The 19,261-nt window shown below is 32.8% G+C and overlaps 1 protein-coding gene across 1 annotated transcript; it reads right to left on the bottom strand.

The window, feature by feature from the left end:
• Positions 1-442: 442 nt before the first annotated feature.
• Positions 443-8,585, bottom strand: LOC117332113. The gene is made up of 5 exons (XM_033890997.1): positions 8,512-8,585; positions 1,375-2,087; positions 1,056-1,118; positions 868-930; positions 443-509 (listed from the first exon to the last, which is right to left on the bottom strand). Exons 2-5 carry the CDS (start codon positions 2,043-2,045, stop codon positions 443-445), a joined length of 864 nt encoding a protein of 287 aa, XP_033746888.1. The 5' UTR covers positions 2,046-2,087; positions 8,512-8,585.
• Positions 8,586-19,261: the final 10,676 nt, after the last annotated feature.

Raw genomic sequence — 19,261 nt, 5'->3', positions numbered from 1 at the left:
AGATTGATTGATATTGTTTTACCATACCTGATCAATTGCAATATAAGAAAAGTAACTTTTTTTTTAAACACCGAATGAAGTTCGTGTCAGCTGGGATATGTAAGTAATCTGACGTCAACGGAATGTACAAGTTGTAACAATGTACAACAATGTATATTTTACATGCATACACTAATGAGCAACAAGACGGGACGCAACATTAACCCACATGCATGGGAATCCATTTATTTATTCATTCAGCTCATTATGCTTCATCCGCTCTTTCCGTCGTATTCAAATGATTCATTTCAACATATCCGTTGTTCATCAGATTAATCCATAACATCCGATGGATTGCTATTAAATGAAGAACATGATCAAATAGTGATTGAACTTTTCATAGTGATAATTTTTAACAATCATTTTATCACTGTAGACAGGGTTTTGTTGAAAAAAAACAAACTTACTCTTTCCTTGCATTCTGTAATTCGTCTCGCAACTTCCTGATATGGGCTTGATGATCTTGACCCCTGTAATATATGAAGTGAAATTAGACGATAGTTGATTTTAACCTGACAGTTTTTCAGTATTTCTAAAACTTTTTCAATATAAAATTCCAGTTTGAATTTGTTCTTGCAAAATATTGAAATCCATACGTTTGTTCCATATCTTTGATGGAATTATCTAATCTTTTGATATTTTCATTATCTCTTTCTTCCCTATAAATAGAATAAATTATGACACATTAACAGTGAAGTTTTGTAGCTAAACTGTTGAAAGTACTTGGTCAAATAGTAATTGAACTTTTCATAGCGATATTTTTTTTCCTTTCCTTTTTATCATTTTTTAAACACTGTAGACAAGGATTCTTTTGAAAAAAAATCTTACTCTTTCCTTGCATTCTGTAATGCGTCTTGCAACTTCTCGATATGGGCTTGATAATCTTTACCCCTGCAATATATGAAGTGAAATTAGTCAATACTTGATTTTAACCTAACATCATTTCGGTATTTTTAAAAATATTTCAATATAAACTCTAGTTTGAATTTTTTGTTGCAAAATATTAAAATCCATACGTTTTTTCCATGTCTTTGATGGAATTCTCTAGCCGTTTGATCTTTTCGGTATCTGTTTCTGCCCTGTAAATAGAACAAATTGTGACACATTAACTGTGAAATTTTGTAGCTAAACTGTTGAGTACATAACACGATTATGCTAGATGACGGTTATAACAAATTTACATGCGATGCTACATTCAAATAAATAAATGATATAATAACAAACTTATTTTTTTATTTCAAAAAGGAAGATTGTGCTAATATATAGGTACGTTTCTTTTTCTTCAATCTACCACCATCCGCCTTAACGCATGTTAAAAGTATAAGGATTGATTACCTCACTGGTTGTTCATTTCCAATCACAATTATCCCTAAAAGGGTTACGACGTTATTCAGGGGGGTCTCGCTGCCTTTGAAAGAGACTTCTTTGATATTGTCAGGATACGGTAAATCTTGGTACTTCTTGCATAGTGCTGTTTTTGCTCCATTGACAATATCTGCCTTGCAATCAGCAGAAAGGAAATTGTCAAGCCCAGTGATATCAGCCTCGATTTCGGTGATCTTATCCAAGAGCCTTCTTTGATATTGCTCCATCATCTGTCGATTGGATGCTCTGATCTGGCTACATTTTGCTTTAAGTTCAGTTACTAATGTGTTTGTTTGGTCATTAATGTGTTTCCCCCTTGCGTCGATTTCTTCGAGGATAGTTGACGTAGCAGGATCCAATGTTTCTAGCTCGTCTGCTACTTTGTCTACCATTTCTTTCAATGGAGCAAGTATTTGTTCTCTAGTATTTGTTTTAAAGTCAGTGATTTTTTTCTTAAAGGTATCCAAGTGATTCTTCAGTAAAGTTATTTCATGTTTAGTGTGATCCCCAACCCCTACAATGCATTCGGGACAAGCTAGTGCTTCCTCGCATTCGTTTTCGAGACATACAAAAATAGCTTCACTTTTAGGATGCCTTGGGCAAGGAGGATCTATCGCACAACGTACATGTGCCTGGGCCATTTCTGTAGACACTTTTTGTATGCGTCAGACTGAAATAAGATGCTGTAAATTAAAATATGTAATAGGATTAAATAATCCCATCAGGGAATAACAAAACGTATATTGATATATCTGTCCATGTTAAATCGATAAATACACGTTTACTCATATCTCAGATACATTGTCTTCGAATATCAAAACCATAATTATATAGTATATACATATAATTCCTTTAGATAATTGAACGTTTGATACGTCCATATGGCGTTTCGGAACTTTTGTAGGAACGACAAAAATGGAAGAGGTGACCAGATAATATTCTCTTTCTGGCTTCAATGTAGACTTTATTAACGGATTTGAACACCTCATTTGCTTAATTATATTTAAATTACTCTCGGTGTGTTTATTGCAATATTGCAGCATGAACTTGTGAATTTTTGTTTTGTTTTTTGTTTTTTGTTGCACAATCCTATTTCAATTCAACGTAATCAGTTGAATTAGAGATATAATGCAAACAGATCAGATAAAGGCAAAAACTATTTTTATCCCCGTTCATATCCAGTTTAAATAATCACACATGTATTAATTTGTATGTATCGATGAAGATATAGGCTTAGATTTAATATGTTTGGAATTTTCAAATTTCTGGTAACTGACAGCTGAAGAAGTGACATGGTCGTCAGTGTAAAGATTAAGTAAGTGTTGTTTTTTTCTAGTATCTCTCTTGAGTTGCAGAAATAAACGTATTTTATATGATCCCATACAGAATAGCAAAATCGAGAGAGTTCCTTTTTATCGTTGAGTCGTCTAATTGTAAGTTATTTCCTTTCTTTTTTATTATTCAGTGTGTTTTTGCCTTTGAGTTTTCTTACCTCTATATCTGGGTCATTTAGCCTTCAGAAATAATTGCAAACTATTCTAAGAGAGGCAGTGGTTGTTGAAGCTTGGAGTTAATTGAGAGGGGTGGATGTTGTTGTGGGGTTGGGATGAAGGGTGGGGTTGGTCGTTGCTTCACCTCTTTGCATAAGTTTTACTCCAATTCTGCAAGCAACAGCTTCTATAGTGTGTATGGCTTTCAATATTTACAATCGAAAAAGATTATCTGAAATAAATGACTTGCTAAAACAATCGGTTTTTTTTTGTATGTTTTTTTTAGAGAGAGTCAACACCCTGATCTTCAGGCTATGTCCTATCTGTTTATATATCTAAGCAGAACAATATCTATACTTGGTTAAAACTAAAAGAATAATCTTTCTAGAGTCAAAATTTGTCAAGATATTTAGATTTAAATCTAAAAATATGTTTAAATTCTTATGTATTTTTTTTCATAGGAATCTACAGCTACAGTACCAATAGAGGACTTGACCTACCAGCCTAAGACTTGCAGTCAGCCACTTTTTATTTGGACATTATACACTAGTGTACTATCCAATCCCAGAAAAGGTCAATTGAAAAAAAAAAAAAATGTGTAAGATTCTATAGGGACCACAGAACAAATCAAAAACAGAGTGTGGGTTTTCCCCGTTTGGACAGAAGATTTGATAGGAAGGTGAATGCATCCTGGACTACCGAGTGGATATTGAGGTGACAGAAGTTTCTAAAGTTGTATGTGTGGGCTGGGCATTACATGTATATGTAAAATATATAGAACTTTTTTTTCTAACCTATTTTTGTCAGGGGGAGTTAATTAAGTGAAACGAGTTCAAATTGGTAGAATTTTTAAAAGTTCTATTTACATGTTTCTGAGATGACATTCTTCAAAATTATGGCTAGTGAACAAGTCTTAAAAACTCCATTTCAGCAGGACAGTGGTAAATGTTAACATTATCGTCTATGGGAAATCATTTTGTTCCGTGGTTCCTATACCGCTCCGCCACATCGTCCTTCTTAAAAAAAACCGTTTCAATGGTGAAATAATTTTGGCCCGATACCCTAAAACTATCATAGTGGAAGTCGTACAAAATAGTTAACATAAATACCTGCATCACAATGTATTTACAATTTGCACCAATGCATGTAAATAAATTGAGATCCATGTATTAAAATAACGGTATAAAACATGTATTATATTTATGTTGGCCACTCAATCAACAAGTAGATTGTTTAGCTGAAAATGCACGCGGAAATTGTTGGCATATCGAAAGTATCTTTCTTGGTAAATATTTGTAATTATCCTTTTTTAAAGACAAAAAATGGCGATACATTATCCATGTGCATGACCCCAATTTCTCCTTGATATGTCCGTGGGTTCCATTTTCATTATATTTATTTCACCTAGATTTAGACGGTAGGACGCTGATTATCTACCGACCGAATTTACTTTTTTCCTTGTATCGTTACTGGACGCACTCGCCTGATTTGCATATTTGTTTTTTATTTCATTATATTTGACCCTCTTTAATTGTTTAATTATTATGTCGATATTTTTTCTTTGTTTAAAATTGAAAGTGAAAATAATGCATATAAATAACGCTATCATCATATTTACATTTTTTTTCTAATCTTAAGATAAAAAATTCATATGCGGTTCTTCAATGTCATTTAATATGATCTGATAATTACCAATTCATAGCATGCATATGATCAATATCAATGACCACATGCAAAATATAATCTTCATCGTTACCTTCATATTCGAACGTAGCTCGGGAAAGGAGATTTAAATCTCTAATTACATAAGAGTCCTCTCCCCTTCCGCACACAGAATATGGTTGTAGTGTGTTCAGCATACATGTGTGGTGATGGATACTTTATATTGAAACATGTGAATATCCATTCAAATTGATGTAAGGATACCTAAGCGTACAAGAGTTGTTTTTGCTGCTCATTTATTAATGAATTGGCTTAAGAATAAATCTAGTAGGCCACAATAAAAACAGTCATGTTGGTAAACTTGATTTATCTACACCTTTCGTATCCTGTGCGATTGATTTGTTATATAATGTTATACCATTGTAATATGTTATATCTGTCTTAACGTTTGAATTTATCTATAGACTCGGTACTCAGTTCTTATCATTACACACAAAGAACCATTACTTTTTTTCAACTTGAGGTAAACTGTTAATTTTTTGATGACGCAATTGTATTGCATTATCATTTAAAGGTTCATTAAACACCACTGCAGGTTAAAATGTCCAATGTGCAAAGGGAATGGATGGTTGAATCACATGCCAACACTATGTTTTAGTTTTATCTGTTATAGATATATGTATCATTCTGTTTTTGAATCACCTCTGCATCCATTAGAACAATCCCAATAAATATTGTTGTTTTGTCATTTTTTTTTCTTCAAAACTATCTAAAATTCAACACAAACAAATTAGGATTGAGATTGATCGGTGGTAAACTGACTCTTCTTTATTGCGTATTATTGCAATTATATATCAAAGACAACGGTGTACGTGTATATCAAATCAGTGTCTGACTGGGCCCTCTCCCTCATTGTATAATTTAATCGTGTGCGTATATTAAGGCACTCACCCATGATTATAGTAAAGGGCTTTGTTGCGGCGATAGCAATTATTGCGCAAGTAAAACTATGTATATCAACAAGGTATTATTGTCACCATTAACACATAGCTAAGGAGACGTACTCGTGTACGACACTAAAGTAATAACACCAAAGGCATGCCTTCCCCGCAGGGCGATGTAAATGCATATCAGATTACAGATGAGAAAAACATGGTCTTTGTACACTGGTACAGATATAAAATTACGGTCACACATACGCTTTGTTTGTGCTTTTGTAAGATTTAAACTATCCGTTCTAAAGGATGTCACTGGAATTGAACCGAAACATGTCAAAGCTGTCTCTCCCATTAAAGACATATATCTGCTCTTAGTATTTCAAATATATTACAGAATAATTACAAATAAAATCCCAAGAAACAGCGTATACATTTCATCTCGCTAAAATAATACTTTCTCTCTTTATAAAATTGATGCATCATATCATCATATCTATTCAATAGGCGGCGTATGGAAAGTATGTTATTCGTTCATTTTCGCGGTTATACAAATTGTATGTTATAATTTTTTCTTTCGATTTGCTAATATGGTAAAGGCTTTCTAACACAAATAGCCTTACGATATGTATCCAGCATCGTGTAAAGTACTTTTAAGTTGTGCATACTATTTATTGCTATTGCTATAACTTCTAAAAAACTATCAAGAAGTCGCCATTTCCCAGAGTGTCATTTTTTTGATAAAACGCATGGATATTTAATTTGTTTTTTGTTTTGTTTTTATTTTGAACATTTTCACCCGGAATCTTAGCCAAAGAATATATATGACACGCAGTTCACAATACAATGTAAACAAGTGGAACACATATGCCTATATTTTGTTAAGATATAACAAGTGCAAGTACATTTCTTTGCGTTGAAAAGGGAACCAATGAGTGTGCTTTTTCAACACGAAACGAAGTGTATTATGAAGGACAGTTTTGAACTGGTCACAAATCTTGATTGTCCTAAATAACGTAATGTTTTAACAATACGATGTTTTCGAGCATTATCATTCAAATGTTGTTGTTCAACTCTCATGTAGAGCTAAAAAGGAAATATTGATCAATGTTTACTCTTAACTTTACATTTTGTTTTAAGTTTGAAGTAAGCCCCAATAATCACAATTTGTAAGATCTTGCTTTATACGAGCCCAAGACAGTTTTTTTTTGTGATTTAGCGGAACATTTGTGGCATTATACTCGTTATCTTTATTGCGTGTTTGGTTATAGGAAACCAATTTAAATACATTTTAGAGATTATAAAGGCTTATTTTTATACCAAAGTTGATATTGGAACGTCGTCCTATCTATCCTTTGCACCGTTTCCCTTTTTTAGAAATAATACCCTATTGATCGAAATCGAAGCATCGCCGTATATTTCATATGGATACATCAAAGATAAAGGGTCATGGTGTTAGCTCCTCGGTTATGAATGACTTTATATTAATTTGTTTATTATCTTTATTGATTTATATTTTGGTAATATAATTTTAACATGAATTGTTGACAGATAAGTGACGTTTGCTGTCACATCCTCTGTCTTCTGTTTATAGTAATGTATACGTTAACTCTCGAACTTACGAAGTTTCGCTAATGGATGCGTGTTATCTACCTTCTACCTATAGTATAAACATCAGGAAATTTGATGTGGAAAAATAATTAACTGCCCCGAAAAAAAGTATAATGTCCCGTTTCCACCAACAAGTGGCGTTGACTCTTTTGCTAGATACGTAAGAAAACGATCCCAATTTCGTGTGTATGTATTTTGCTTTTGTTTATCGAGTACATAACGTATGTACACACCTTGTGACTTAACCGGAGGTGTTGTTATATAAAAGCTCTCTGGGAAGATAACGTCGATTAATGACGGGCCTTTATTAAAAAAATATCGATATGAATCTGATGATATCATATAAAATAATGTTATTCTTATTAATCATAGTCCTTATGTCAAACACCGAATCGACCTTAACAAACAGTTAAAAAGATCAAAAAAAGAAAGATAACAGATCAAGCCGTTTAAATCTAAATACGCACATTGTTTGTACGTTCATTTATATGGGCTACACAATGCGAAGTTGCTCATATTATCAACCTTATTTACATATATTTGATGATAAACAAGTTAAAAGTTAAAAGTGTTTGGTCGTTGGAGCATCTAATTTAATGCTTTTTACACCAATACTCGAGCAGTAAGGATGACGGTAATAACGAGTGTAACATTGAAAAAGCAGTGAAAGATAACAGGAAAAGTAAAAGAGGAAGAAAACCAGATATATCAAATGGCAAAAAGCACAAAATACACTCATAGAGAAAAAATAGTAACTCTTGGGGATTCGAACTGGTTGAACATATACATGGAAAGACAGACATAACCAGTTAGACCTCACTACCGAATCGAATTGATTTGATATCTAACTTACCATTTTAAACTAACATATATACATACATGTGTATAATATACCTTCTATGAATATCGGCTAGTCTGACAATGCTTTTTCTTTCTTTTATGTTTTAATCCATTTTTATGTTAGTATAAGAGCAGTTTTAATGCGGTTTTGTATCAGGCAGTTTATATCCTGTCGGCCGTGTAATATCTTTAAACATTGCTATTCTTATCTGATTTTGTCTTGTAAAGGCATGCATTACCTGTCATCTATTGCAATATATCTTAGTTGGTGTTTACATGCACATATCTTTTATTTGGTTGTACATGTTAAGTTGTGTATCTGTATTACAATGCATTGTATGACTTATAATCCGCGTCTACTGAAATACATACACGTACATAGAAAGTTCACTTGGGTAGAGCATTTATGTCTATCGAGTCTGTATTTTACTTCCTGTTTATCTACATTCCCTTTGTTATATATAACAAGCTACACTTAACACGTTATAAACATAAATATAAAACAGATATATTGTCAGATAAATGTCCAAAGCGGCATCTATACTAAACATACACAATGTAACACTTACCTTAGAAGTGACTAATGTAAACAAATTCTTTGTTGTGTGTATCACCTCAAAGTACGGTACCTGTAATAAAATCGATATTACTTCCCGTTTACGGTTGTGTAGTTAACATGTGCAATGCGTTAGCTCTTCATTGAGTAACATGATCTTTTAAAATACACTACACACATGTTGGATGTGTGTATATACACAATGTTATCGTTTCAGGTCTGTTTTGTTGAGATAACAAGTCAGCGACACGTTGTTACAATGTCTTCTCGTTTGTCGTTTGCGTTTGTCGTTTTATAGACATAAAGTCTTTATCTGCAAATATGTTTGTTTTATTTGCTAGTTTTCTTTTATATAACCCATCTATCAAATGATTTAATTTCATTGAAGACTAGTCAGTATGAGTAGTTTCAATCTTAGAGACAAAAACGCATTAGTGGTTATATTGATTTCTCGATTAAGGTGTCGAGAATTTTGTATTGTAAGAAATATAAAAATGATGGATGATAAAGTTGAAAGGATTGGATTCTTAGGACTCCATATCTGATCAATCAGTCACCCTTACACCTGAACAAAAATCCGTACCTTACATACAGGAGATGTCATCAATAATAAGAACGTAATATACAGATAGTTAAAGATGTCAGATCGATATCGATACATCAACATCTATTAATAATATGCCTACTTGTATACAAAAATAAATGCTAGTGAAAAAAGGGGGAGGGGCAGGAAAGATTAAGATAATTAATATAGATATAAGTGGAATATATGTCAAATACATGTAGAATTAGATAATGCATCGTTGATTAGTGGATTTGAATTATCGTAATTACAAAGAAATCGTAAGAGCAACATGACCATCTCTGTTATCTGTATTATCGATTATGATATATGCATTAGTAGACGCACTTAATGACGGTTTTTATATTCATATCGATGGATAGCAGTGATGACCATCCCTCAACCAACAAACGTTGAAAAGCTTCCTCGTCCGTTATGATTCAACATACCACCTGGTGAACGACCCTCTCTCTAAAGGAGTTGTCGATCTTGCGGTAAGAGCGTTTATTTAGTGTACACAACTGTTTCCTGACAACGTTAATCGTTCATGCTGTTTTGTTCTCATCTATGACGCAAACTTCAGCAATTTATATCAAAAAGGTGTCCATATCGACATGTTGTTCATTCGCATGTATTCATGTCCAAAACATGTGTTAACACTAGAAAAGAATATGTTTACATGCAAACTACCTTAACTACGGAGTAAGTATGGCTATCTGCATATTTAAACCAAGTTTTACCCTCTCAGGAGATAAATAAATCAAATTCTTAAGCATTGTAATAGAGTAATATTTTCCCTTTACCAATTAAGTCATATTTTCAGTGACACCAAAAGGCATTTTTTAACAAAATCCGACATCGGTATAGAGTCTTAGTATATTTTGTTAACAGTGATTAATTAAGATTTGATATCTAAACGCTGCGGAAGTGATTTGTGGCATGCTAACAACAGGCAGAGCCTATTGCCCTTTTAGTTTATATCAATATCGACAGAGTCCATTACATATATTTAATTTTAAATGCCGCAATTATTTATGTATATACAATTTGCGATATGCTTAATAAATGTATCTTGACTTCGTATACGGTAGCATGCCCGCAGTTGGCAGTGAACATTTCCTATGGTTAGCGCTTCATAGGATATGTTCGTTTTCTGTCGGCTACATTACTCTAAAATTTACACATGAATGTGGATGATATCATGAAAATTAATGTACTAAATGACCAATGATATGTAGTTTCAGCAATCATGCGCCGTTTAAATCATTGTCAAAGCTATGCAAAATTACGTTTCCGAATAATAAGTACAGCAAAGCTGTCATCGACACCAGTCCCCTGTGTTCAGTATCTTAGTAATACCAGCTAGTATAGTCAAATTTCAAACCAGACCAGTCAATATTTAAAAATTCAAAATGCACGTTACAGAAAAAGTACAATGGGACAATCTGGCGGATAAGAATGGACAAATTTATATATGCGTAAACTGCGAAACAAAAGTAGGTCGAGCCAAACAATGTTCAAACAAACGCTGCTATTTCCGAAATAACTGTTCACACTACATAATACGATAGCTTGAGAATGAGTGTCACATTTCGTTGTATTTTAACATATCGGTGTTTCAACAAATGCGGCAATAACACGGATATGTTCGATAATCTTCTGTTATTATTTTCCTCATGTTTCCGTCATGGACGAGGGACAATATTTACGTTCACTCTTCCGGATACCTTACTATATGCTATCCCCCGCGAATACAATGGAGATACAATATGATTTTTTGAATCAAATGACATGTCAATATTGAAGATTTCCTCAATAAAAACTGTTTTTATCATTATTGAGTTCAAAATTAACGTTTCTTTGGAAATAATTGACACGATTAACTAAACTGATGCATAACTAGTCAAAGATATTAGATTTTAAAATTTACTATTTGATATTTATCGTTTAAACGTTTTGCGGTTTTTACATTCTCAAACGCGCAGATACTCTGATGGGAACAAGGTCGCAGATGCCTGGCGGTTTGGATTGAAATTGAATTGTGCATATCCCAGCAAGGAACCATCTTGCAATGTAACCGCGTGGTCAGATAAACTAATCTTGTCAAGATCAATTGTGGTTTAGTATCTTTGGCAATTGACATTAAAAAATCGAACTATTATTTGTGTACTACTTTTTTTGTTTTTCCAAAAATGTAAGTTTCACCCCCTTTTTACACAGAATACGATTTAAATGATGCAGTGTATTATTGTACATGTTTTTTTTTTTTTTTTTTTTTAATTTGGATTTAAATATGTGAAGTTTGATTTTGAGTTTAAGCAAGTATACATATGTATTTATTGTATGGTTTTCTATTATTTTATTACACAATATCAAAACTCCCATTCACCTGTGACGCAGGTAAACATACGATTTTCCCCTTGGTTACAATACACAACACCAAATTTAGGTAGGCATTGATGTCAAAACAATTAAAAGGGAATGTAAAAAGGTGTACATTTTTTTCTATTGATAAAGTTAGATTAACAGTTATTCTCGCTGCTCAACTACTTCAGATTTTTTATGACCTCTGAACAGGTATATATTTTCACGGTCTCATCATAAGAATTCATCAAGAGTAGAAAAAAAATGCTTGAATAGCGACTGAATTGAAGACCTCAATGTTTTTGAAAACGCAAAACAACTGCCTCCTCTATCAAAAGTGTGTAAAGATTAATCAAGTAAGTTAAGCATCCATGTATGCTGGTACTGTATGACATTGCCTTGCAGCAGAGAAGTTCAGACCAAATGTCTAAAGATTCATTCAACACCATCACTGTAAAGATTGGCTAGTGAAGGACTGTCAAAATTCCAGACAGTCTAGGACAATCTAATAAGAGATTTGACAGAACTGATCAGAAAACACAATATTATGAGACATACATAAGACACGACGGATACAAAATCGAATAGGTAAATATGACGAAGATAGAAGGAGTAAATGCAAAATGAAAACAAAATATGTTTGCATAGATGACAAGATACATACTTTACATCAATAAGATTAAATAATATGCGAGAAAATTAACCTTGTTGTATACATCCTGTTTTATGAAATAGCATATCCACGGATCTGAACTTTTCTCAATATAAGAACAATTAAATGAGACACAGCTCAAGACTGGAACTTGAGACAAATCATGTTTATTTTTCTTCAAAACTACTATGAACTCAGATTAAGCAATATGAATTGAGATTGAACGGTTAAAAATAACACTTTTTATTGTGTGTCATTACTTTCAAATATTTGAAACAGACAATGTGTTATTGATCAGAGAAAACAGGGTATATCGGATATATGTCTGACTGTCTGAATTATCTCCCCCATATTTTAATGTGTGCGTATATTCAGTTACTCACCTATGACTACAGAAACGAAAAGCTTGTGTGTCGGTGATAGCAATGATTGAATAAACACACAATTTATATCAATATTATTGTGACCACTAACATATGACTAAGGAGACTAGCTCATGTGTCTCACTAAAGTAATAACGATATAGGTATATCTTCAGCGTTAAACGAACACTCAGTCCGCTCAACCTTTAAATCCTTTGTTATGTGAATAGAGATCAGCTCACAGATAAAAGCACCGTGGTGTGTACACTGGTGCAGATTTAAAAGGACGGTGAAACATACACTGTGTTTGTGCTATTATAAGTTCTAGTCTCTTCTTTCAAATGTGTGTCAATGGAAATGACCCGAAACATTTGAAAATCGTTTTTTTTTCTTCATAATACAGGCATTTGCACTATGTATTTTCAATACACTATTGAATACAAACAAATACAATCCCTTCAAATACCATTGTATATACGATTTACTTTAATATCACTTAATGTCACTCTTCTCTGTTCACTATTAATAAATTGTACTCTCAGATATATTCAATAGGCAGTGTATGCAAAGTACATTATTTATGCATTTTTATGGTCATATGTCATACTTTTTTTGTCTGGTTTTGCAAATAACGTAAACCTTCCTACAATAAGTAACCTTACACCATTTCTACCCATATCCACCAACCTGCATTGTGTTATCACTGTTTAGTTGTACATGCTAATTTCTATAGCTCAGATGTTTATGTAATACAGTTTCATTTTAAATCAGATCAATGCTAAAAACAGACGAATCTAACTAGTAATAATATAAAGCAAACATAATTGATCTTTGTGTTAGAGCATGGCTATTTTGTAAATTATGTGATATTTGCAATGAACTCAACCTTAAGACCTTTAACAGATTATAAAAACATATATTTTGTAAACACGTTGATATTAAAACTATGTATCTACCCCCCCCCCCCCCCCCCCCCCCCCCCTCCCTCCATTTGTAATGTTAATACCCCCGAGTGTTCGAAATTAAAGCATATGAATACCGTGGTAGGCTTTTTTCTCTTCCCTACGTTGGCCCCGGTGTAGTTTAATAATTTGAAAGGCGTTCCTTTATTGAAATTTATTAACTCTTGAGGACTAATGCTATTATTTTGCTGATCCAAGATTGCAATCTGGGTGAGAGTTGGCCGGTTGAAAACGTTTTATACCATCATCAAACGAATGCCAGCGGCGCAAGATTTGCATAGGTAATATATATATAAATTCCTTATTTTATCTTAAAATTACTATTATGACCATTTAAAACAAGGAAGGAAACATGTTGGTAAAATTCTCACAAATCTTAGGATCTCTTTTGTCTCGACATCATGCTATCGTTTAAAATTAATCATCACTTGGTAAAAAGATTTCATCATTTTATACCTAGATAACTTTTTTTCTATTAAGTTTGATATGTGTGCAGACCATGCGTAAGATACATTGGGCATTCAAATAATGTTTTAATTATCAGATATATGGCAATGTGAAGTGTTGTGTATCTTTATGCTTTCGCAATTTGTAACCAATTTGTAAACATAGTCATAACCGTATAACTACAAATGTACATCTTAATAGTCCAGTGTGGACGCACAGAGTTTAACGGAATTCCTGTACACATATAATATCAAGTCTATTACAGTTAGAAACAAATATGAGTGTAAGTTTCTTTTTAATTATCAATCTTATAAATAAGTGTGTAACGCTGCCGTTTTAATGAAGGGCTATCATTTTCATCCAAGACATTATTGTCATGGAAACAAGACAAACAACACCAAAATAATACAGTGTATATAAGTATGACGCCTAGTGTCACTTTAATTGTGTTTCACTTACAACAAATAATGGAAATACGAATAGTGGCGGGTGATGGTCAAACAGTGTTAATGTGTAACTGATGTCAAGCATTATCTACATATTAAGTACTCACTATTTTCAAATACAATTGCAAAACACAGTCTCTTGGTCAAAATGTAAAATTCTATCATATCCCCACCTGGCAACAGGAATATCCCCAAATGCCTTTTGTGAAGATAGATATCTGCATGAATGTAATATAGGAAAAAAAACCGAAATCATTATATTTGTTCACTCTCAACCTCAATATACCTCTCGTTCGGCGGTTGTGTGAAGTCGTATAAGTATGACGACATTATGTAATTGAAACAGTACATTGTTACACATGCATTTTATTCATTATTAGCCCGAGGGTATTTTTCTCTTTATTGACTATCACAATTATAGTGATTAACTACATGTTGGTATAGGGGGGTGATGATAGATATACCAAATGACCACCTTTCTAACATAACAGTAAATGCGATTAAAATAGCATGCGCTTTTATACAAATATATCATGGGTGACTTTGCCAAAGTCTAGAATATTTGACACGATGTAATGGTAATCGACCGATATTTTATTGCACGAAGCCTTTGTGATCACATCGGTCGATTATCAGTACCTCGTGTCAACTATTCTGGACTATCGTACAGACACCCATGATACATTTTTTTATTACATAATCTTTAAAACACTCTTGAAATCACTGAAATCGCGATTTGCCTGTAGTGCTAGAAGTCGCCTGGCAGGACTTATTTCGAAATATTAAAGATGTTCAATAATTCGCATGTGACCAGATTTCGAAACGTCACAGGTATTCAATAGTTCGCACGTGACCGTGCTATATTCATTTTAGTCAACATATCTAAATATAGCTGATGCGTATAGTTTAGGAATACTAAACGCATAATGTCATAAAAAAGTAATGTTTTAAAGAAGTTGTAACATGTTAGCACTTGCTAACAATAACAGCGGACAGTCTGGACCAGGGACGTACGTATAACATAATTAAGTAGTTTATTAATGTGTCACAAACTGTTATAAAAGTTTTCGGTCATATTTAAATGTCTATTCAACTATTTTAAATTTCTCTCTTAAATAACAATATATTATGTTTAGTAATCAAACATAAAAGTTCACTTTATGTTTTAATGTCAACAATATCTAAATAACACAGAAGTCACACATCTATACATATGTGTTAACAGCACTTGTGTGTAGCCTACTGTATATGTCAACATGGAGGATTATATACACTGCATGAGGAGCTATTCAGTTAAAGTTAAAATCAAGGGGTTGTTGATAGATGGAATGATATACTTGACACGCATAGTAAAAGCTTTTATTTTATATCATGATGTAAATCCCTGTATATTATGTTTCATAATTAAACAAATTGATGTTGTAGCAGAAAAAGCCGTAAGTTTATTTACAGCGTGGAGGAGTACGGGCATTTGTGCAATTTTATATATTTGCATGATTACTATATCAAGACTCTCCCAGAATGTAAACTCTACATTGAATTGCATTTTATATACATGTATTATATTCACTTTGCTTTGCTATTGAGAGATCGATCTGTGTCTGCATGCTTTATTTGCTTACCAAAGAAATTAATTCTGACGTTACAAATAACGACAAAATAATAGTAACAATGGTTTTGCATAGGCTGCATCCCATTGTAATACATATACAATGTAGATGGCAAACATTTATTTTTATTGTGTATCATACAAATATAACTCGTGTGTAAATTGTTTTTAAGGTATATGTGTTTTTCCATCAGTCTAAGTAAAGTGAAAACTACTTTTTTCCTGATCTACAAAACAATACTAGGTTATACGTATCAGTGCTATTTTCATTTGTTTATATCACGTGTCTGCGAAAATATATAAGACTTTTTACATAATGTTTTTGGTGTGATCAATAGTTCAGTTGTCCGCAATATGTTGATATAATGTCGTCATCCATACTTTTTGGGTTCTCAACATTCGATAGTTTCTGATAGCGTTACCCTACAGTAATTTGACGATGATGAAGTCTCCTTAAATAAAGTTTGTTATTGTCACAGTTAATTAAGTTCGTCTGGAATTAAGATGAGAGAAATTAAGGTGATCACTACAAAAAAAAAATGTTACGTCTTCTTTGCTTGTTTGTTCAAAGCGTTTAAGAGTCTAATTTTAAACAATTCACTGTCGTTTACCTTAATTCATATAGGTTATGACATCTCATAGGCCTTACATAGTTTGATAATAAGAGCAGTTTAACCCTTGAAAGGTTTTGGTTATTGGATTATTGGGTTGAATGCTGCATTTTTCAGGACTTGAGCAGGAAGTATTACAGCAAAAAAAAAAAAACGGAATGTAAAATTGGAGAAAGTAGAAATAGGGTAAAAGAAAAGTAAAACATAACGCAAACAATCGCACGCATAGACAATTCATCAACAAAAATAGCTACTTCTTTTATGAAAACAAATAAGACCAATCGGGATTCAAACTTGTTACACTTATACCTTTGTTCATAGACGTAACAAATTAGCCTTCATTTCAGATTCGCACTTATTTGAGGTCTAGGGTACCATGTTAAAAGTTTTATATGCACATACGTGTGTGCAATATACCGTCAATCCAGGGTCAACGCAACAGGTGCCCCTGAAGGGATAATTTATTTTGGTCTTAAAAGCAATCATCAGTTGTATATGTACTCAGTAGTATTACTTTTTTACTTTTATCTATTTATTCATGTATGTGTTATTTTTTCCCTTTTCATCGTGATAATCGGAGAACTGTTGATATGGATATCTTTTATATGCACCTTTGTAGCAGGCGGTGTATACGCTGTTGGCCCTGTCAGATCTTTAAAACATACTGTCATTGTCTGATTTTCTTTCTGTTAGGACAGTCATATTTAGTCACCTATCTAAATATATCTTAGTTTATGTCTATATGCAGTTACCATTTTTGTTTGTACGGGTAAACAAGGTAAGGGGTCAAAATTAGTTTTAAAAAATATATCACTGTAACAAGACATGTCGATACTTATAATCAGCGTCTACTAAAACCCATACAAGTATATATAAAGTTTACTTCGGTAAAGAGTTAATGTCTACCTAGCCTGTATTTTACTTCCTGGTAATCACCACCCCCTTGTTTCGTATACACAATTAACGTTTGAAATGCGCTATAAAATGAATATAAAACAAATACATCATCAGTTCAAAGTCTAGAGTTATGTTTTATGATAATAATACAAAGCTCAACACTTACCTTAGAACCTTAGAAGTGTCTGATGTTAACGAATTCGTCGTTGTGTATATCACCTCCATGTACGGTACCGGTAATTATGTCGATATCACGACCAGTGTACCGTTATGTACTTCACAATCATAAAAGTTATATTTAGTTCTGAATTGAGTAACGTGATCTTTTTAAATGTACTACACATATGTCGGTTGTGTGCATATTAACAATACAATTGGTACAGACCTTTAAATGTGTTAAGCTGTTATAACCAGTCATAGACATACTATTATGATATCTCTTCCGTTGTCGATTTCATGTTTTTATCGACAAATAGTGTATTTCCCATTTGATATCTTTCTTCTGTTTGAATTATCTATGAAATTGCATTTTTTGTTTCTTTCATTGCAATTCTCAACAGATTGTTTCATAGTTAGAGCAGAACTAATGCCGTATAGCTGGGAATTTTAGCGGTTATTAAATTTAACGATTTGGTCATGAAAACTGAAAGTTAGATGTTGGCGGGTTAAAATTTAGTGATTTCCTACCGATTATATAGATAATAATGTCCATACATCCTTTCCATGTTGATTAAGTGTGTTGTGTATTACCGATCCTCTGTCTCGAAACCGGAAACTATTACCAAAAATATTCAGACGAACATATGCATGTAGATTTAATATGTCAAATTAGTGTTTATATGACTGGGTACAAGCAACAGACAGAGGGAATTTAATCAACCGTATGATATCGCCGTGGTCATCTATTGGATGATGCGTATATGTCGGGTAAGTTAAACAGTGAGACTACAGGTAAAGTGTTAATATCAGTTCATTGAACAGTATGGGTAGATGATTTTGTATTCACACAAAGTAGTCATGATGCGATATATGTCATACTTGTTTTGCTATACATGTATAATCAGTAATTGTTCTAAAGTAATTCGTATGTATATATCGGCATTTTGGCCCACAGTTTCTTGAGTTGTCAAAGGTAAATGGCGATCGAAACAGAAACTATTGGCGACATTGACATTTTCGAACCTTTTTAATATGCGGTGTAAAAAAAAATGACGGGTTAAATATTGGCGATCTTCATATGGACCCGCCAAATCGCCAAATTAAAGCCCTCTAAAAGATAAATGAAAATATCTAAATTAAGACATTATTATTCAGATTGTTACAAACACTAAAACAGAAATAGCGCAACTGTATATAATACATTGAAAAGATGTAGTTCTAAAGACCTTCATATCATATGATCTATAATTTATCTCACACATGAGAGAATATCCGTACACTATGTAAGTACAAAGAGCTGTCATCTATAAATGAAAGTTACTTTACAGCTTTGTTAAAACGTCTGACAGATATCGATACAAAGCGGATCTATTATGTCTTATACCTAAGATCATTAAGTGAAAGTATTAAAAAAAAAACATGTAAACATATTTAATGTAAGAACCTATAAAAAATGTCAAATAAACTTTATGAGGTAGAATTAAATGATACATGTATAATATCATACATATTATTTAATTATTGTAACTGTATCCTTATCGTCACGAAGGCGTTCGTACATATCCGTTATGTATATAAATGGGTTAAATATGTACAGTTATTGACAATTGCATTGGTTGCAACATTTAGGGACGGTGTCTGATATTTCGAACGATGCGTGTTCCTTATGGTATGATAGCAGTTACCACGATT

This window comes from Pecten maximus, chromosome 8 (assembly GCF_902652985.1).
Source record: "Pecten maximus chromosome 8, xPecMax1.1, whole genome shotgun sequence".
NCBI classification, from domain to species: domain Eukaryota; kingdom Metazoa; phylum Mollusca; class Bivalvia; order Pectinida; family Pectinidae; genus Pecten; species Pecten maximus.
This window is presented reverse-complemented; position numbering and strand designations above follow the sequence as displayed.

Coding starts and splice junctions, on each gene's coding strand:
- LOC117332113 (XM_033890997.1), bottom strand. CDS start 2,045: ATGGCCCAGGCACATGTACGTTGTGCGATAGATCCTCCTTGCCCAAGG. Junction 1,119..1,374: donor GGAAATGAACAACCAGTGAG/GTAATCAATCCT, acceptor TTCTATTTACAG/GGCAGAAACAGATACCGAAA. Junction 510..867: donor TTACAGAATGCAAGGAAAGA/GTAAGATTTTTT, acceptor CATATATTACAG/GGGTCAAGATCATCAAGCCC.